This window comes from Desmodus rotundus, chromosome 1, assembly GCF_022682495.2.
Source record: "Desmodus rotundus isolate HL8 chromosome 1, HLdesRot8A.1, whole genome shotgun sequence".
NCBI classification, from domain to species: Eukaryota; Metazoa; Chordata; class Mammalia; order Chiroptera; family Phyllostomidae; genus Desmodus; species Desmodus rotundus.
The window spans coordinates 87,708,054-87,729,128 of record NC_071387.1 but is presented as its reverse complement, the minus strand read 5'-3'; the positions used below and the strand labels follow the sequence as shown (position 1 = coordinate 87,729,128).

At 44.4% G+C, this 21,075-nt stretch overlaps 1 protein-coding gene and 1 pseudogene across 1 annotated transcript in view; one reads left to right on the top strand and one right to left on the bottom strand.

Moving 5' to 3' along the window:
- LOC128779381 (acyl-coenzyme A synthetase ACSM2B, mitochondrial-like) overlaps window positions 1-10,685 on the top strand; it is a 36,673-nt gene extending 25,988 nt beyond the window's left edge. Inside the window, exons 9-13 of the mRNA XM_053912613.2 lie at window positions 907-1,008; window positions 3,151-3,278; window positions 3,398-3,497; window positions 4,777-4,896; window positions 8,604-10,685. Of these exons, the coding sequence (XP_053768588.1) occupies window positions 907-1,008; window positions 3,151-3,278; window positions 3,398-3,497; window positions 4,777-4,896; window positions 8,604-8,633 (480 nt within the window). The 3' untranslated portion in view covers window positions 8,634-10,685. The remainder of the gene's footprint in view (window positions 1-906; window positions 1,009-3,150; window positions 3,279-3,397; window positions 3,498-4,776; window positions 4,897-8,603) is intronic.
- A 2,691-nt stretch (window positions 10,686-13,376) lies between these two features.
- On the bottom strand, window positions 13,377-20,527 carry LOC112304698 (acyl-coenzyme A synthetase ACSM5, mitochondrial-like; annotated as a pseudogene).
- Window positions 20,528-21,075: the final 548 nt, after the last annotated feature.

Sequence of the window (21,075 nt, the reverse complement as noted above, 5' to 3'; positions counted from 1 at the left end):
CAACCAAACCTAAAAAAAAACAGAAACAAAAACGAACTAAGCAAACAGCTAGAACAGGAATGGATTCACAGAAATGGAGATCATATGGAGCGTTGTCAGTGGGGAAGGGAAGGGGAGGTGGAGAGTGGGAAAAAAGGTACAGGAAATAAATAACATAAATGGTAGGTAGAAAATAGACAGGGGGAGGTCAAGAGGAGTATAGGAAATGTAGAAGCCAAAGAACTTATATGTATGACCCTTAGACATGAACTAACATGGTAAATGCAGTGGGAGGGTGTGTGCAAGGTGGAGGGGAATAAAGAGGGGAAAATGGGACAACTGTGATAGCATAATCAATAAAGCATATTAAAAATGAAAAAAATTGATGAGTTCAAATAACTGTTTTTATCCTTGGCAAAAACATCTTGATAGGTGTATTGCATCCAATGGAGAGTACTTTGAAGGTGACTGAAGTTTAAACATGAAAGAATAAATGCACAATTTTTAATAAATAAATTCCAGTTTCTTCTGGGTTACCCCCTCATAAAGTTTAAGTAGCTCACAGACAACAAGTAAGGTAGTAGCAGAGTCGTAATTTGTGTTTTGACCTGTCCGATATTCGATTCCCTGGGCCTCAAAGACAATGGGACAGTGTTATGTTTCCTGAGCTCCTAAAGCCAGAAGTTTCCCGAGTTCATCTGGTTCAGCCTCAATAAGGGCTTCACCTAAACCATTCCAGGCAGAGGGATTAGAGATTTGGGCTTCAATCTCTTGGCTTTCTTTGCTGTCTGGTTCTTGTTTTCAGTCACCGCAGGAGCAAGAAGGTCTCCACTTGACCACCTCAGCTCTTCCATGGTGCTATCCAAGGCACCTCCTGTTATCTAGATCATTCTTCTGATCATTCTTCCAACCTGCTTCCTCCTCCAGGTCATAGATGACAAGGGCCATGTCCTGCCCCCTGGTGCAGAAGGAGACTTGGGCATCAGGATCAAACCCATAAAGCCCATAGGCATTTTCTCTGGCTACGTGGTAAGAAATGTGTGCTCCTCTACCTTTGTTCCCTGGTGGAAACATGGGGCTCTAAGATGAGTGGGAGCAGGCCCCAAAGTCATGAACTTACCAAGAGGCATTGGCGAGGAGTATCCAGTGTCTAAGAATGGGCGCTTTTCCAACAGAAAAGATGGGCAATTCACCCCTGCCATCCTCAGCCTATCACTAAGATCTCATTTGAAGAATTATCCTCAGTTAGATACATCTTTCCACCCACAAGAAATGTTTCATAACAGAAAGCTTATTGACCCTGAACTATATATGGCAGCATTCTCCAAAGGGCAGCCCTGTGCCTCTACCAAGTATCATCTGTCTACTCCATGCCATTGATCCTCTTTAGAGCCATGTTAGACATGTCACATTGAGGCTTCACCATATATTTGGAGGCATTCCTATCTTCAAAGCTTGGACTGCTAGAAATAGACAATTCTTGAGTCCTCCCTTCAGAGGTGAGGATGGTGAATCAGAGATTATAAGACTCATTCAAACCCAGTTCAAATAATAAATTCACTAATAATAGTTACTGTCATTTATTGTATGCTTAATACATGATATGCACAGTCCTGAAGCACTTCGCATACATTAAACTCATTTAATCCTCCCAACCCTACTCCACTATTTAATGTGTGAGCAAGTGACTGATCTCTCTTAAGTTCCTAATCTGTAAAATGTGTACTATAATATCTCATAGCATTCCTATGGCTATCAAAAGGTATTAATATTTGTGAAACACTTAGAACAGTGCTATGTAAGAGTATGTAAAAGAAAAGAGTTACTGGAGATGTCAATTATCACTCACATTATACAGATGAGGAAAAATGAGCCCAAGAGATGAGGGCACAGCCACACCACGCACTTCTGCAGGTATTTCCTGGGTGCTGTCCCATTCCACTTTTACATGCCAGTGAGGAAGCTAAGGCATGGGATTCTCCCCATTTGACAGTACAGGAAAGCAGAGTGACTTATGGCCCACAGAGATAATGCCAGCAGAGGCTGAATGGTGACCAGGAGAAAGAGTCAAGGTGAGGGTCAAGAGATTTGACTTTAGGTCACACCTCTGTCATTTGCAATGGCTATTTGGCTTTGGACACATCTCTTGATCTCTCTGGTCTTCAATACCCTTATTTTCCAAATGAAGAAGTTAGCTGATGAACTTATGCCACCTTCAAACCCAGTGACTGAGTATCCATCAGGGAGCCCACACTCCTGCACTTGAACAAGATACAGGGATGCACTAACAAGGGGTGAACCCCCAACCTTCTCACTGTTCAAAAACAAGTGCTATGGTTGAATGGAGGGTCCCAGCCATTGCAGAAATATGCCCACTGGTGGGGCCCTGGCGGCTTGCTGGTATATTTCTAGAACTTTCAAATCTAACAAAAAGCCGAGAAAAATGTCTAATAAAACTTGGTCCCCTTAAACTGTGTCATGGAATGGAGCAGGAGTTAGGCTGATCATTGAAGGAAAGGTGGAATCAGTCAGGAAACATGCCCTAGAGCATGGGTGAATGAATGCATTAATATTATCCCTTAGACTGGAACCAGGGGAGCAGGGAAGAAAGAAGCCCTGGGAGGAATAACTGAAATAAAGGGTGGGGAAAATCCAGTTCCACTTTGTTGGGGGCTGGGATAAGCCTGAAACAGGCTGATACAATCAGACTTGAAGGTTGCACCGGAATAAACAGGATGCTGCGGTCAGGAGCCATGGAATCCCTCCCCCCTGAACATGCAGGTGGCACACCAATCAGTGCCTTGATCACGCGCCCGCCATGCACCCCCCGGCCAATCGCAGGCTAGAGCACGCTTTGAAGCCACCTATCCACTGCACTTCCTCTACTGCCCTCCTCTATATAACTCCCTCCGTTTTGAAATAAATTTGCAGCTTGATCAGAATCCTTTGTCTTGCTGCCGTTCTTTCGCGCCTCCTGTCCCATCCCTTTTCATCCGTTGCAGGTATATCGGCGGACCCCGTTGACTGCCTCGCAGGCCGAGGCACCACTTGGGGGCTGGGGTTGACAGATTCAAGCTGTAAAGGGCACAACCTGCACATCTGTTCATAGAAGCCCTGGGACAGAGGATTTAGGCTTTGTAGTTACAATGACTGTCTTTCTGTGGTCACCAGGACAATCTGGAGAAGACAGCAGCCAACATACGAGGGGATTTTTGGCTCACAGGAGACCGGGCCATCAAGGATCAAGACGGATATTTCCAGTTCATGGGGCGGGCAGATGAGATCATTAACTCCAGTGGGTGAGCTTGGTTTCTGGGATGGGAAGGGTAATCTGGATCTCTATACTGACTGATTCTAGACCTTGCGTCTTGCCTAGAGGTTGGGTCCAGTCTTCTCTGAAGGGCCGGTTCTTCTACAGGTACCGGATTGGACCCGCAGAGGTGGAGAATGCACTGATGGAGCACCCTGCTGTGGTGGAGACAGCTGTTATCAGCAGTCCAGACCCCATCCGAGGAGAGGTGATGGGGAGCAGCAGCCTGGGGGAGGGCAGATTTGGGAAACAAGGGCATTTAGTATGATGGTTAAGAGTATGTACTCAGAGGACTAGACAGCCTGAGTCAAAATCTTTACCCTACTCCTTGTTGAGAGCTAGGAAAGAGGGCTAGCCAATTTTAAGCATTGCTAAGCAGAAAACCTCTTGAAGGTCACCAGAATAGATAGGGGAGAGAAACAACATTGTTGGCCAAAGTAAGGGTAAAGGTAAAAGTAAGGGTAAAGGTAAACAATACGTGATTTGCAGAGGGCTTATTCTGAGTTACAGCCAATTAGAGGGCCATAAAACTTTGGGTGCCAGACTCATCTCGGGTCTGGACCCTTATCTTTAAACTGAGGGTACAAATTAAGTGGGACAGACAGATGGTTCTTATCAACAGGAGACAGACAGATAGTTCCTCCTGACCCCAGAGCTATGCAGAGATAACCGCAACTCCCGCTTTTGTAGCTTGCTTGCTTGCTTCTCACCGTATAAAAGAGCTAGCCTGTGAGCGTTCAGCGCGACTCCCCTTTGCAGCCTTAACGGGCACCCTGGGAGTTCGCCCCTGCGCAGGTAAAAATAAAGTACCATCTAAGTGCACTCCACACGTCTCCATTTGATTTTCTGCTCGCGTACGGGATACAACATTTGGAGGCCCCAGCGGGATCTCCCTTTTGGGAGTTTTGCTTTCGGAGACTGGGTGGACAGTTCGAACTCAGTAAGTAATTTGTCAGGATCCTGTTTTGGTTTTGGTTTCAGTCCTCCGGAGGCTTTGCCCTGAGGTAGTAGGCAGGACGCTGCCGTTACCCTACCCAGGGGTTCGGAGAATAGTGGGACGCCACTTCCGAATATAGGTTTTGTCTCTGTGCCGCGCGGCCTTGTCGTGTTTGTCTGTGTTATGTTGTCGGAGGTATGTTATTAATGTAGTGAGAATGAGAGTGTGATTGTGTCTGTGGCTCCACCGGCATCAGCCTACGGAGCGTGCGTGGGCCCCAACCTGCGGTTCCTTAGTCTGTCATACGGCATAACGGCTGGGAGTTTAACCCGAATTCTACGCGGGCAGCCTTAGCTAAGACAGACCTAAGTCCTCGCGAGAGGAGAGGCCAGGCGGGCGAGGCGAATATCCTCCGACCTCGTTAGCTGTTTGTCTCGATATTGTGCTTGTCTCAGTTACGTGAAACTAACCCTTGTGAAAATGGGCCAGCGGGAGTCCACCCCCGAACTCCCCGCTTGATTGCATCTTGAATAACTTTTCTGATTTCCAGCGTCGTGCACGCGGCTACGTGAGTGTGCAGCTCGATCCGGAGTTCCTGCGGACTCTTTGCCAGCTAGAATGGCCGACTTTTGGTGTCGGATGGCCTGCAGAGGGGACTTTCGACCTCCCGGTATTGTTTGCAGTTCGGGCCACAGTTTATAGAGCCCCACACCCCGATCAGATAGTTTACATCAATGTGTGGGTAGATATAGCCCCAGACAAGCCAGGCTATATTCAGAAATGTCTAAGAAGGGGTACTTCCCGCGGAAGAACAGTTCTGTTAGCCGCGGGAAGAGGAAAACAAAAAGAAATTCCCGGAGCCCTCCGCGCCGAGAGGGCGGAGGGTGCCTAAACTCTACCCCCACCACTACCAGGACCTGGGGAGGACATGTTAGACCCCTTGAATGCGCTCCCTCCCTACCCTAGGAGGGAAGTGCCGCATTCTACCCAGCCGGAGGAGGGAGGGACACTCTCGAGCCCTCCTCACACCCGAGGGGGAACTAGAGAAGGGGAGGAGGCTCTAGTATTCCCAGCACCTCCGGCACTTCTGCCACTCCGTGAGGCACCGCCCGGACCGGGTGCCCCTGCTGGAGCACCCCCTCGGTTGATATATGTTCCTTTCTCCACTAGTGATCTGTATAATTAGAAACACCAGAATCCCCCATTTTCTGAGAAACCGCAGGGATTAATTTCCCTACTAGAAACTATATTTAGGACTCACCAGCCAACCTGGGATGATTGTCAGACTCTATTTACCTCAGAAGAAAGGGAAAGAATTTATAGGGAGGTTGCAAAGATTGTGTTGGGAGAAGGGGAGGGAGGAATCTCCCGCTGCTTTCCTAGAAAGATTACTACAGGCAGGTGCGGTAGTTCTTAGGAGCAATAGGATATTGCCGCCTCTGGATTCTTGGGTTTGCAGAATTGGCCAAGCCTCTCCATGAACTTACGAGGGGAAAAGAGGGAAATATAACTTGAACTGAAAAAGAGAACCAAGCCTTTGAGGCGCTTAAGGCAGCTTTGGTATCTGCACCTGCCAAATTTAGGAAAGCCGTTCCAGCCGTTTGTGGCAGAAAACGGAGGCATTGCAAAGAGAGTGCTGAGCCAGGCTTTAGGACCCTGGAGAAGGCCCGTGGCCTATTTGTCCAAGAGATTGGACCCAGTAGCCTCAGGGTGGCCAGCCTGCTTACGAGCTCTAGTTGCCACAGCCATGCTAGTGAAGGAGGCCAGCAAGCTCACCCTTGGACAGAATTTGCAGATAATTGGGGAGCATCATATAGAGAGAATTTTGAAATCCTCTCCTGATCGCTGGTTGTCTAATGCACGGCTAACTCAGTACCAGGTGCAGTTGCTGAATTCCCCATCAGTCCAGTTCCTGAAAAGTGCCGCCTTGAATCCAGCCACCCTGCTTCCAGCCCCTGATCCAACCATCATGCATAGCTGCCATGAAATATTAGAGCAGGTCACAGGCGTGCGCCCAGACTTGTGGGATGAGGCATACGAAAAACCAGAGCTCACTCTGTTCTCGGATAGCAGTAGTTTCCTTAGGGAAGGGCAGCGGTACACGGGGGCTGCGGTAACCAAGGAAACTGAAGTCCTTTGGCAGCAAGCCCTGCCAAAAGGAACTTCAGCCCAGAGGGCGGAGTTGATGGGGCGTTTGCAAGGTCTAATCTTAAGAAAGCTGCAGGATATCTCTGCATATCTAGGGACTTTGAGTAGAAGATGCCTGTACTGGTAGGGACTTTTGGCTGCCACGTACTGAGTTTAAGTGCTGAGTTTAAGTACAGTCCTTCCCAGGGTGGGAAAGGAGCAGGGATTAAAGGTAGACTGTAGTTAAATCTGGATGGGCAAAAATATGTAGAAAGGCTGTGAAAGTTTTAAACCTGGAGGAAAGGAAACCTTAACTACTTGTTTTCTGGTTTTATGGTAATGTAGTTTCATTTTGCTTCCGTTTCTAATCAGAAACCCCCTGTATCTGAAGACCTAGTTAGGGTCACCTGAAGACCTAGTGAAGGTCGCCTGTAACCGGTTGGAGAGAATGCCTTTGCCACTCAGGACCCAGGAAGGGTCATTTGGGCCTGATGTGTGTTTCAGCCTGAGGCAAAGGAGCATGTCTCTGCCAAGAGACCGGACCTGAATGGCATGTCTCTGCGGAGGCTCCAGTAGACACACCGGTGCAAGAGGATGCCTCTACCTGTGTGCTGTTCTTATAGAACTCCGTCTGTGTTTTAGATTTTGTTCTGTATCTGCTCTGAAAAGAAAATTGAGGATTCCAGGGATAGTTAAAACTTCACACTCTGTAGGAAAGTGAACAAGGGAAAGTGCAAGATATGTAAATGAAGATGTATGAAAGGATACAGAAGGTTGGTGGATGTTGCAGAAGGTCTATGGGAAGCTGTAAAGATAGAAGAGGGTTTGTAAAAAGGTGTGTAAAAGGTTATAAAAGTTTGTGAAAGTTTTGGAAAGAAAGTGTGTGGGGCCAGTAATAGAAGGTATAAGGCATAGAGATGCAATCTTAGTAGATATCAGAAGGAAAAGGATTTTCCTTCGCACTTGGTATTTTTCTCCCTACCTGATCCCTCCAGAATTTGGCATTCTGAAGGAGTGAGTAATGACATAAGGTTTCTCTGCATAAATCCATTAAGACCAGTCATTAATAGTTTGTTAACCGATGCTTTGACTGGAATGTCACGCCTGAAGGAGGCATGTCTGGGTTCTGGTTGTCACCAGGAAGCCCCGAGGAACTGGGATTGACTTGAGAAGCTAGCAAAAGCCCACAGGAAGAAGCCTGGCACCTTGGTTGATTGTGTGGTTCGTGGCAGTCTTTCCAGGGAAGGAACGAAGGTTGCTTTCCTGAAAGATGGATAAAAAGGAACCTGTAGGCACAACGAAAGCCTCAAGGATTTAAGTGAAACAACTGGTACAGGTGAAGCCAGGTGGCAGATGTGTGGCTCTGCTTCTGTGCCCTGAGGGGCAGACTAAAAGTCAGTCTAAAGGTTCCCTGAGTTCCAGCGAAGCAAACTTAAAGATCATAGGCGATCCAGGCTGCTCTTGGTGTGTTTATGCAAACAGACAGGCAGAATTAAAAGTTGGACTCAAAGTAGTCTCTTTAATAACGATGAGGGTGATCTTAAGGAGAAAAATCATGGTCTAAGGAAAATCACAATGCTCAGTATTGGATATAGGAATCATGCAGCTGTCTTGAAAGTTTGCTTTCATTTGAAAGTTGAAACTGGGTTTGTAATATTACCGAAGATGTTCAATTTACAGGCACGAAGGGCCTGTCAAATTGCCATTGCTGTATGTCATCGCAGCAAGGGCCTTGCAACTGAATGTCTTCCCAAAAGACAGTCTCACCAGCATAGAGACTGGCTTGGGAGTGGTTGTGTAAATTAACCTGCGTGTTCCTCCTTCTGTTTTCATAGGGCGTGGGACTATGGCCTCATTACCTGAGAGAATGGTTGCAATATAGGCCTCACTTAAGGATCCCATCTTCATCATCTACCCCTGAGACTCAACTAGTTTGGTTAAACTAGGTAGTTGGGTTGGTAAAGGGTTTGAGAGATCTGTGGGCTTCACTTCAGAGCTTATCTTCCCTTTTCTGTCCTAATAGCCAAGACAGAAAGGGCCCAGAGATCTGAAAGGAGAGAAATCCTGATATATTCCCCTCAGCCTGAGTGAAGTGTAGTGAGCCACAGGGTTTTGGATAGGTGTAGCATGTCTCATACACCTTCCCTTCCTCCAGATAAGCCATTCTTTACCTAGGTGCCTGCCTTTCTGATTCGGTAATTATGATTTAATTGTGCCTTCCAACTCTCTTGCCAAATCTGTCACCTCCAGAATACGACGAGGATGCCAACTGTCCAGTAATGCCAGCCTTTGGACACCGAGCTTGCAACTTCGCAGTGACAGCCAACTGACTTGGATTAAATAAGGTCCTTCCCCTTACAGGAAAGGACTACCTCCGTGCTGCACCCCCTTTCAGGGCACCCCTGACCCAAGGTTAGGTAGGACAACGTCCATGTCCAGCCGGAAGCAGTTACAAGAAGATGAGACCTTCGCCCATTGTCCTTTATATAATTATAAAGGGGTTATATATCTGAAAGGAAGGATTGAAGCAGGGTGCAGCCAAGAGGAGGTCCCAGGAAGGGATTTGTAATAGGGTCCAGAACTCAAGGTGTACCATTCCTAGGCCCCTTACTCATAATTCTTCTGGGGATTAAGCCTAGGGCCTTGCATCCTACAGACCCTAGTTCAGAATCTAGAAGCCACAGTCACTCGTACTGCAGTAGCTAAGGTGCTGGCCCTTCAGAATTATCAGCATCAGTACCAGAAACTAAGGCAGTTTACTGATACCCAGAACTATGGCCAGCTCTATAGTGATGCTAAAGGAGCCGAGAACAACTTTTTGCATCAAAAGGGGGGAATATAGTAGATAATGGTTTAGTTAGTATGCTGCTTCCAGTTACTATGCTGCTTCCAGGTTGCCCCTGGCTGCTCACTTACAGGTTCAGTGAGCCCAGGTGGCACTAAGGGAACCTGTGCTCAGGTTTGGGGAGGAAGTGAACCCCTAGGCTCTATAAGCTGAGCCTGCATGAATATTAGGAATTGGATACTAAGCCATGTAGGTACACCACCATTTTAGGTAAGCCGATTATAGAAATCGTTGTTTAACATCAAGGAACATGACCCACTCCTCCGAAAAGAATCCAGGATTACTGAAAGCCCCTGAGGGCATTTGGTTTATATGCCTCCAAGGAATATATCTTTGTTTGCCACCAATTTCTTATCAAGAATTTCGTGTAACTGGGTACATAATTCCCCAAGTGTATCTCTATGCAGGAAACCCAGATTTTGTTCTCCCCTCTAGGACTAGAAAAAAAAAAACTCCCCTTCTTATACCCATAGTAGCCACTGTTAGGATCTTAGGGTCCCCCGCACTCAGTGCTGCAGCCCTCATTCGGGAGATTTAGAGTTAAGGCAGCTTTTGCAGACTTTCTCTAAGGACATATCTCTGCTGCAAGATCAGGTAGCTGATTTAGAAAGACTGGTAGACTCCTTAGCAGAGGTAGCTGTCCAAAATCGGAGAGGATTAGATGTATTGTTCTTAAGGAAAGAAGGATTATGTGCAGCATTAGGAGAAACTTGTTGCTTTTATGCTAATCATTCAGGGATAATTAGAGATAGTATCAAGGTCTTAACCCAGAGACTAAAAGAATGAGAAAATCTAGAAGAACCAACGCAGGAATCTATTAAGATGTCCCCATAGTTGACTACCCTGATTTCCTCTATTAGTGGGCCTTTATTAATTATACTCCTCTGTTTAACCTGTGGCCCCATCATTAGTATGATTCAAGGATTTGACTCATAAGTGCCAACAAGGAAATGGGGGAATGTTGAGAGCTAGGAAAGAGGGCTAGCCAATTTTAAGCATTGCTAAGCAGAAAACCTCTTGAAGGTCACCAGAATAGATAGGGGAGAGAAACAACATTGTTGGCCAAAGTAAGGGTAAAGGTAAAAGTAAGGGTAAAGGTAAACAATACGTGATTTGCAGAGGGCTTATTCTGAGTTACAGCCAATTAGAGGGCCATAAAACTTTGGGTGCCAGACTCATCTCGGGTCTGGACCCTTATCTTTAAACTGAGGGTACAAATTAAGTGGGACAGACAGATGGTTCTTATCAACAGGAGACAGACAGATAGTTCCTCCTGACCCCAGAGCTATGCAGAGATAACCGCAACTCCCGCTTTTGTAGCTTGCTTGCTTGCTTCTCACCGTATAAAAGAGCTAGCCTGTGAGCGTTCAGCGCGACTCCCCTTTGCAGCCTTAACGGGCACCCTGGGAGTTCGCCCCTGCGCAGGTAAAAATAAAGTACCATCTAAGTGCACTCCACACGTCTCCATTTGATTTTCTGCTCGCGTACGGGATACAACACTCCTTACTAGCTGTGTGACCTTGGGCAAGTTACTTAGCCTCTGAGCCTCAGTTTCCCATCTGTAAGATGAGCAGTTATTGTGATGATTAAGTCAATGAATGTTTGTAAAGTGTTTGGAATAAGATCTAGCACATAGCAAGCACCTCACAAGGTCTAGTATTATTGGCACATCAGTCAAAATCTGATCCCTGACCAGAAGAATAGAGGAAGGATTTAAGAAAAGAGATAGAGCCCCTAAGCCATGGGGTTTACACTTAGAATATGAGAAAGATAAAGGACCATTTATAATGCCAGGGCCATAGAAAAAGATCCAGAGAAAGTCTAATGGAGCTTGGTGTATGTGTGGAGAACAGTGAAGGTGCAGAGGTGTGAGTCAATGTCCAAGTACATTTCTGCAGGGTGCAAGTTGACAATATCATGTCTGTGTCAGGTATGGGACTTACTGCTTTTCTGGGCACATTACATTGAGGATGGTCCTCATTTACTATGCACAGGTTCACCTTAGGTGGTTACCTTTTACAGAAAACAAAAGAGAGGATGTTGCTAATTACATCAAAAAGGAAGGAAGGATATTTGCAAATGTAAAGGGAAAGGTGGCTGAACTGGTTGCACTAGTCCTTGGAAGGTTTAGCATAGATTTTAGGAAGTTTCTTCAAAGATATGCAGTAAAGGGTTTGCTGCCTCAATTTAGGGTGAGGGAGTTTTAGCAAAAAGCAAGTCTCAAAGTGGCCTAGGTACAATGCAGGCCTGATTCCCCAGGGGAGAACCTATCCATGGGTGTGGGTCCTGTGTGCTGGACCTTGCTTTCCACTGGCCTTTATGAGTTGTAGCTGGGCCCATGCCACACAGAACCTTCTCCTATACTAATACTTTTTTTCTTAGGATTATAGTGAGAACTGGCTTAGATCATTTTCCCTAATGTGTGTTTGGCAAGGTCATATTTTTCATGTTCATGATTATTTTGATGTGCATTAGAAAAAAGTGAACAGAACTCTAGACTCATCCCTAAATGACTATCATATTGTTCATGGGGAAGAGATTTTATTTTAAATATGAGCTGATTTGGATTTCGATCTAGTTGGTGAAATAGGTAAATGTGATACTAGTTATCCTTCCACCACCACATCAAAATTACAATGAAACTTCAGAGCAACCATCATTTGGAACCACCTGAAGTCTAGCTAAACAGAATTCCTAAAACTAAGGATTCACAGAGGAAGCCACATTGAGACTGGAAAGAGGGGCAGAAACAGAGAATGGGCTGGTCCCACACCCATGTGTCATAGTTAAAAATCAGGAGAGATATCTTGGTTGTGGAGGTCCTCACTAAGGAGTGAGGGTCCCAGTGCCACAGTAGGCCCCTCAACTCAGGATTCCAGTGCCAGGAAGTCCCCATAACTTCTGGTTCTGAAAACCAGAAGGAATTGTGGCTGAGTGAGATGGAGTGTTTGTGGAGTCCCAGGCAATTCCTCTTAAAGGGCCCATCTGTGTATAAACTTACCCAGACTTACTTATTCTGACCTTCAGAGCTGTGGCAGTAGCTCAGAAGGCACCAGGAATATCAGGGGAGGGACTAAATATATATTTTGGGTGGGCCAAACAGTGTGAGCAAGGTTGATGAAGTCAGATATGGTGCCCACCTGCCAGCTCTGTTGCTCTGTAGGGGAGGGGCTCAGAAAAGGAATGGTGGCCTCTGCCAGCACTTCTGTCTAGTAGAAAGCTGCTCCCCAGCTTTCACCCTGATGCCGGACAATTCAATTCTTCCCCATATGTCTCTGGTGCCTTTCGTCTGCTGCTCCCCACTGGAACTCAGAAAGAGTGAGTCCAAGTAAGTCTGTGCATGGGCTCTTTAAGAGGAATTGTCAGAAACTCTAGCAGATTCTGTTTTCTGCAGCCTCAATTCCTGCTGTTTTTTCTAATCAGAAATTATGGCAACTTCTCTTTCTGACTCTGGAACCCTGGACTGGGGGTTTAGTGTACGACTGTGACCCTTTTCTCCTAAGATATCCCTCCCAATTTTTATCTACCACACATGGGTGTGGGACCAGCCTGTTCCCGCATCTCCGTCCTGCCTACCAGTCTTGATGTAGTTTCTTCTTTAACTCTGTAATGTTAAGACTTTCATTCAGCTTGATTTCTGATGGTTCTGAATGATGGTTGTTCTACAGCTTAGTTGTAATTTTGATGTGGCTGTGAGGGGAGGCAAGTTATGTTTATCTATGCCCCAAAGATGGAATTTCTAAGCTAAAAGTGTATGGCCAAATTTTTATGGCCCTGAATATGATTACCAAGTGTTTTTTTCAAAATGTTCAAGTGGTTATACTCCCACTGTCATTGAATGAGCTCACAACTGTCTTGAGGCTATGGTGACCTCTCCTTCAGAGGGCCAGCTGACAGCTCTCAGGCAGTAAGCTCCATGCACAGTTGCTAAAGATTCCTCCAGAGTGGGAGTCAAGGCCTCAAACTTTTTGCCTGGACAGTGGTTAGACACTTTGGGTCAGTGCTGCTCCTCTGCTCTCTTTCAGGATCATCCAGTGATTCAAGAGAGGCCCATTTGGAAACTGAAAGCCTTTGATGTCATTAAGGTAGAAGGGATTCTACCAGGTGGGGATTAACCAGTGATCCCACCAATCCCTCTTAGCACCATCAGAGGCTTGTAGGACCTTTTGGGGGTTGCATCACATCTCTCCACTCTGAGCTCCTCTATTTACTCTTTTGGATCTTTCCAGCAACCATCATTGGCAGTTCTGAAACAAAGGCCACATAGTGACCATAAAACAAAAATCAAAATACTTTGAAATTATCATTTCCCAGGAAGACTTTTGGCTTGAAAGGACCAGTGCCCCCCTGCCACTTCACTGGAAGGCCTCCAAAATTGTTGTTTTCTCCAAAAGCAACAATCAAAGCAGCTAGACCCTGGAGCACAGGGTCTAGTATTTTAGCAACTCCTCTAATCAGATTTATGGTCACCTCTTAGATTGGGGAAAAAATCTGCTTTGGGGAGTGCCCAGTGCAGAAACAGGGAGAAATGGCTGAAAGTACAGGTTAGGGTTATTTGTGTACTCATCTCCTCAGGGCCGAGACCTGAAGAACTGTGCCCACTAGATTTCCCACCTTATTATGTCCTAGAGCTTTACCTTGCTGGGGTACTTCTATGGAGGGAGACATCACTCTTTTCATGTGCTCCTGCAGTTCCTGGGTTAGTTCCTCTGGATCATAAGAGGAGTAGGCTAGATAAAAGACTCTATATTCCTCTACAATCTACAAGAACAAAAACAATAACAAAACAAAACAATAGGGCCTTGGATGATAACTCTTAACCTCACCTTGTGAATAAAGGGCTCACATTTACCAGCACAACAATGAGGTTCTACCAGTTCCTTGGGCTCAGTCAGTAAGATGGACAAACAGCATTTCTTCTTCTGTTGCCTGCCTTTCCAGATCAACTATTGGGAAGCACTGGCTTTTGTGAAATGATTTCAGACTCTCACCTATTTCCAAACTACTCCCCAGACACCATGAGGAGTCAACATGTCTCTCTCAAAATGCAAATGCTTTGGATAAAGGAGTTCTAAAACTCTTAGAGCTCATTACTTACAGATTGTCCTGACAAGTAGGATTGGGAAGAAATGCAGGTGGGTTTTCTATCCTTCACAGAGTATTCTGAAAAATCCAAGAAGAAGGAAAACTCCCAAACTCTTTTTATGAAGCCAGCATCATCCTAATCACAAAACCAAATAAAAACACAAAAAAGACAGAAAATCTCCTCCATTTACTGATGGGTACTTAGGTTTCTTCCAGCACTTGGCTATTGTAAATTGTGATGCTGTGAACATTGGGGTGCATAGGCTTTTTGGATTGGTGTTTCAGGGATCTTAGGATATAATCCCAGGAGTGGAACTGCCAGGTCAAAAGGCAGTTCCATTTTTACTTTTCTGAGGAAATTCCATACTGTTTTCCATAGTGGTTGCACCAGTCTGCAATCCCTCCAACAGTGCACTAGGGTTCCCTTTTCTTCAAGACCTCTCCAACACTTGTTGTTTGTAGCTTTTTTTATGATGGCAATTCTGACAGGTGGGAAGTGGTATCTCATTGTGATTTTAATTTGAATCTCTCTGACGGCTAATGATACTGAGTATCTTTTCATATGTCTCTGGACCCTGTGCATATCCTCCTTGGAGAAGTGTCTGTTCAAGTCCTTTGCCCATTTTTTAATTGGGTTGCTTGTCTTCTTAGAGTGGAGTCATGTGAGTTCTTTATATACTTTGGAGATCAAACCCTTGTCTGAGGTATCATTGGCAAATATGTTTTCTCATATGGTTGGTTTCATTTTCATTCTAATGCTGTTTTCTTTAGCTGTGCAGAAGCTTTTTATTTTGATGAAACCCCAATGGTTTATTCTTTCCTTTATGTCCCTTGAGAACAGGCTGTCAGTGATCAGAGGGGAGAAGGGAGGAGTTGGAGGAAAACAGTTTAGGGTTTACAGGAACAATTATAAACAACATATGAACAATAACAAGGGGTGGAAATGGGGGAGAGAAATCGGGAGGGTTGGGTTGGTGGGGAGGTGTGGGGGGGAAGGCAGACACTGTACTTGAACAATAATAAAAAGTAAAAATTAAAAAAATAAAAAGAGAAAAAAATCTAAAAAGAAATAAAAGAAAACTTCAGGCCAATATTCCTGATGAACATAGACACTGAAATCGTCAACAAAATATTGGGAAACTGCATCCAACAATACATTAAAAAGATCATACACCATGACCAAGTGGGATTCATCTGAGGGATGCAAGGATGGTAGAATTTTTGCAAATCAATAAATGTAATACATCACATAAACAAAAGCGAAGACAACCATCATATGATCATATCAATAGATGTGGAAAAAGCATTTTATAAAGTATAGCACCCATGATAATGATAAAAACACTCAGCAAAGTGGGAATAGAGGGAGCATACCTGAACATAATGAAGGCCATATAGGAGAGATGTACAGCCAACATCATACTCAATGGGAAAAACTAAAAACATTCGCACTAAGATCAAGAACAAGACAAGGTTGTCCACTTTCACCACTTATATTCAACATAGTATTGGAAGTCCTAGCCACAGCAATCAGACAAGAAAATAAAATAAAATGCATCCAAATTGGAAAAGAGGAAACAAAACTGTCATTATTAGCAGATGACATAAAAATACTATAGACGCCACCAAAAAACTGCTCAACCTAATAAATGAATATGGCAAAACAGCGGGATACAAATTCAATGTTCACAAATCAAAGACATTTTTGTATACCAACAATGAAACATCAAAAGCAGAAATCAGCTAAAAATCCCATTTTATATAGCAACAAGAAAAATAAAATACCTAGGAATAAACCTAACCAAGGAGGTAAAAGACCTGTACTCAGAAAACTACACAACAGTGAAGAAAAAAATTAAGGAAGACACAAACAAATGGAAGCATGTACCATGCTCATGGATTGGAAGAATTAACATCATCAAAATGGCCATACTACCCAAAGCGATTTATAGATTCAATGCAATCCCTATTAAAGTACCCATGACTTATTACACAGATATAGAACAAACATTTCACAAATTCATATGGAACCATAAATGATCCCGAATAGCTGCAGCAATTTTGAGAAAGAAGAACAAAGTAGGAGGGATCACAATACCTGGTATCAATGTGTATTACAAGGCCACTGTAATCAAAACAGCCTGGTACTGGCATAAAAACAGGCACATAGACCAATGGAACAGACCAGAGAGCCCAGAAATAAACCCACGTCTTCATGGTCAATTCATATTTGACAAAGGAGGCAGGAGCATAAAATGGAGCAAAAACAGCCTCTTGAACAGATGGTGGTGGGAGATCTGGACACCTACCTGCAAAAAAATTAAAGTCAATCACCAACTTACGCCATACACAAAAATAAACTCAAGATGGATAAAAGACTTAAATAGAAGTCATAACACCATAAAAGTCCTAGAGGAAAACATTGGCAGGAAAATCTCAGACATTCCACACAGCAACTTCCTCACAGACATGTCCCCTAAAGCAAGGGACATAAAGGAAAGAATAAACAAATGGGACCTCATCAAAATAAAAAGCTTCTGCATGGCTAAAGAAAACAGCACCAAATTACAAAGAGAACCAACAGTATGGGAAAACCTATTTGCTAATGATACCTCAGACAAGGGTTTGATCTCCAAAGTATATAAAGAACTCACATGACTCCACTCTAAGAAGACAAGCAACCCAATTAAAAAATGGGCAAAGGACTTGAACAGACACTTCTCCAAGGAGGATATGCATAGGGTCCAGAGACATATGAAAAGATACTCAGTATCATTAGCCGTCAGAGAGATTCAAATTAAAATCACAATGAGATCCCACTTCCCACCTGTCAGAATTGCCATCATAAAAAAAGCTACAAACAACAAGTGTTGGAGAGGTCTTGAAGAAAAGGGAACCCTAGTGCACTGTTGGAGGGATTGCAGACTGGTGCAACCACTGTGGAAAACAGTATGGAATTTCCTCAGAAAAGTAAAAATGGAACTGCCTTTTGACCTGGCAGTTCCACTCCTGGGATTATATCCTAAGATCCCTGAAACACCAATCCAAAAAGCCTATGCACCCCAATGTTCACAGCATCACAATTTACAATAGCCAAGTGCTGGAAGAAACCTAAGTGCCCATCAGCAAATGAATACATGAAAAACTATAGTACATTTACACAATCGAATTCTATGCTGCAGAAAGAAAGAAGGAGCTCCTACCCTTTGCGACAGCACGGATGGGACTGGAGAGCATTATGCTAAGTGAAATAGGCCAGGTGATGAAAGACAAATACCATGTGATCTCACTTTAACAAAAACCTAATCAACAAAATGAAGAAGCAAGCAAAATATAACAAAAGACATTGAAATTGAGTACACTGTGGCAGTTACCAGAGGAGAGAGGGGAGGGGATTATAGGGGAAAAAGGTTAAGGGTTTACAGGAACAATTTTGAAGGCCATATGGACAATAACAAGGGGGGTGGAAATAGGGGAGGGAGGTGGGGAAGGCTGGGGTGGTGGGGAACAGGGGGAAAAGGCAGAAAACTGTACTTGAACAACAATAAAAAAAAAGTTTTAAAAAATGCAGGTGGGTTTTTATGAGTGCTTGCAATCAGTAAACATTTTGCTGGTCAGCAAACATTTTGCTGCTCAGCTTCTATCCAGCATCTTGAGGGATACCATGAACTGGGGCCTTCTCTGACCCTATGTTTCCTGCAGGCTGCTTCCTGTCCAGCAGAAGAAGGAGGAGCCCCAAACTGAAGCACAATAGAACATGGTTTCTGATAGGAATGGTAGATTTCTAAGGCCAGGAGGTTGCTTATCCATACCAGCATAAAATTCTGTCAATAACATCTTGTTAAGAGTTGGCTCACTGTCCTCATATACTTCCAAAGGGGAGCATCTCACTACTACTTCATGCTCAAACAGATCACAGATCTGGTTTTTAGAAAAGGCTAAAACTACCAAACATTTTTGAGCTCTTTTTCTGGGCTGGGGTCTGTTCAGAACACTACACATGGAGGAACTCTGAGCACACAGCCCTGTCTCACAGTTAACTCTCAGCATGCAGAACCAGTAATATTTTCCAGGTGTAACTTCTTCAGTACTTACATGGGACTCTCACCATCTTCACTGTATATCAGCGACCTCAAATTGTGGTGGACATCAGAATCACTTAGGTAGGGGCTTTGGTCAAAATGAAGATTCCTTGGGCTGCATCCCCAGTCACTCTGATTCAGTGTCTGACTTGTGGTCTAGAAATATGTGTTTTAAACAAGAATGCCAGATGAGATATGAGGAGTTCAGGACCCAGACCTAAGAATCACTCCTCTGGCCCTGATGCTTCTGAGAATGCAGCTTGATGTTACACTAACATTTGTCATATAATTGCACTATAAAATAAGGATTATACCAGGAAAATTTACATAGGTCTGCCTCCCATTCTATCTACTCCTCTGGAACCCATGGAAGGAATTTGCATTTCTCCTGAGAAAGGCCAGTTTATTAAATTTAGTCTATCTTTCTGATATGTCAATGTTACTTATTCTTTCATCCCTCAAATTTGCTCTTCCTCTCAGGTTAGAGCCACCAGCAACCATGTCTGCTCATGTTATATCCTCATCTGAAAATGGAAAGGAACTTTTTATTGGACAGGAGAAGATGACAAAGTCTGCACCTGCTACCAAGATCTGCTATCCAGCAGTCGGTCAGCTTTGTGTCTACTTGACACTGAAGTGTTGGTTTCTGTACACTGTGTTCCTCTAGTGAGTATTTATGTCTCTAAAACATGAGGGCAATACTTAACCAAAAGGAATGTGTCTGATGGCAGCTTTCAGACTTTACACTACCTGGATGGAGGTAAAATATACAGGAGTCTGGGCCTTCTAGCTCACTCTGCTGGGCTAATAGGCACAAAGCCAGAAGGCAGAGTTCTTGAATGAACTCATTACTTCTCTGATGTGGTCTGGGCTGCTGACCACAGCAGACTCCAGGAAAGCTGAGTGCTCAGCGAGGGCACTTTCCACTTCAATGGGCCCAATCTGGTAGCTGGAAGAGAAAAACAAACTCTTCCAAGTTCCCCCCACTCCTATGAAGCTTCAAAGGGAGAATGAAAGAGAAGACAGCTTGACCTGGAGGAATTTGTTATGTTGTTATTTTTGCCCATGAACCAAAGTTAGCCATCCCTGTCCATGAGGGCTTGGTCCCCTCTGATGTCAAAGTTCCCTCATTCTGATGTCGCTGTCTTCTCAGGAAAACAAAGAAAACCCATAAGGGTGCCATTAGGATACAGCCTCTCAGGCCAGCAACAGCTCGAGCAGCCCCATACTGGAGGCTGGGGACCCTTCACAGGAAGTCTAGAAATTTCGAAACACCAAGCTGGCCAGAATTCCCCACTGGACAAAAAGCTATGAATTTGTGGGCTTTCCCTAATTGGAAGAAATCTGTCATGAAATGATTAAAGCCATCTACTACTATCATGGGAAGAGTCCTAGGAAGCCTAGTTAAATGTAGGTGGGTGGACACAGGGCCATTGGCTCTGGTTTTTTTTTGGACAGAAGAACACTGATACTCTTCATGCTCAGGAATCACTGAAGATAAATGGGAGGGGCTGGTCCAAATGCAGAATAGAGGAAAGAGATAAAAACCATACTCTGACTCCCAACGTTTTAAAGAAAAAGCTACCACTCAGAAAGAGAAGGAAACAAATTACTGATACATGCATGTCAGTAAGATGATGGGGATGCCTCTCAGACACACATGTGTAAATCCCGTGTTCTGCTCATACTAGTTGATCAACATCAGATAAGTCACTTTGTTTTTCTAGCTTCTTTATCAATAATAGAACTTTATCAATAATGGTTTCAACCTACCCCCCATAGTTATTGAAGGGTTAAACAAATAGGTGTTTATAAAGCATGGGGCACAATGCTTGGTACAGAGCAATTAATGGCCCTTCCTTTCCACTTATCAAATAGCAATTGAAGAAACAGAAGGCATATAGGTCTGATCTGAGCAGCCATATTCCCCTCGTCTCCTGAGGGCAAGATGTTGCCCTCATCGTCCACAATCTGGCACAGCCAGGCGACTTACTAGCCAAGCCTGGTGTTGGTGACCTAAACATGGGTTTTGCCCTCCTCTTCCAACTGAGCCTCACCAACAGCTGGGGGAGGCTGCCTACTTACACATTGTGAGGTGAGGGCGTTTTCTACATGGAACCAGACTTAATTTTAGTGCCTTTTGGATCAGCACAGATTACCATCTAGAGAGAATCCGGTACCAATAAAAAGGAGCCTCATACCCTTAGCTTCCTTCCTGGTCCATGCGCTTCCTCTCACTCTGCCTTCTACTCATTCTCACTCCCTCTTTCTTCTCCTATCCTCTCCTTCTTTCTCCATCCTTCCCTTCCCTCCTCCTCCTTTTCTTTCTTCTCTGTTTCTATAGTGATCAAATATTTATTGAACACCCTTATGGTTACTTATGCATGAAGAACTTGTGTCACTAAGCTAAAGGACTCAGCTAGTCCCCAAATCTCTGCTCAGATGGCTATAGAGAATACTGTTTAAGATCATGGGCTCTGACCAGAAACAAAAGTACACTCTCATGGTGGAGCCAAACGCCATCATGAGAGTGTGGTGTTTGGCCATGAGAGTTTGACCTGAGAGTTTGTTTTCTGGCTGATATCATAGTGAAGTTACCCTTAAATTCTCTTTAAGTCAAAGAGAAGAATAGCTGATGGAGTTTTATCAGTGTTTCCTTCTTGTGTTACAGAAAGGCAGGAGGCTTTAAGGGTGACATCTGCACTGACTG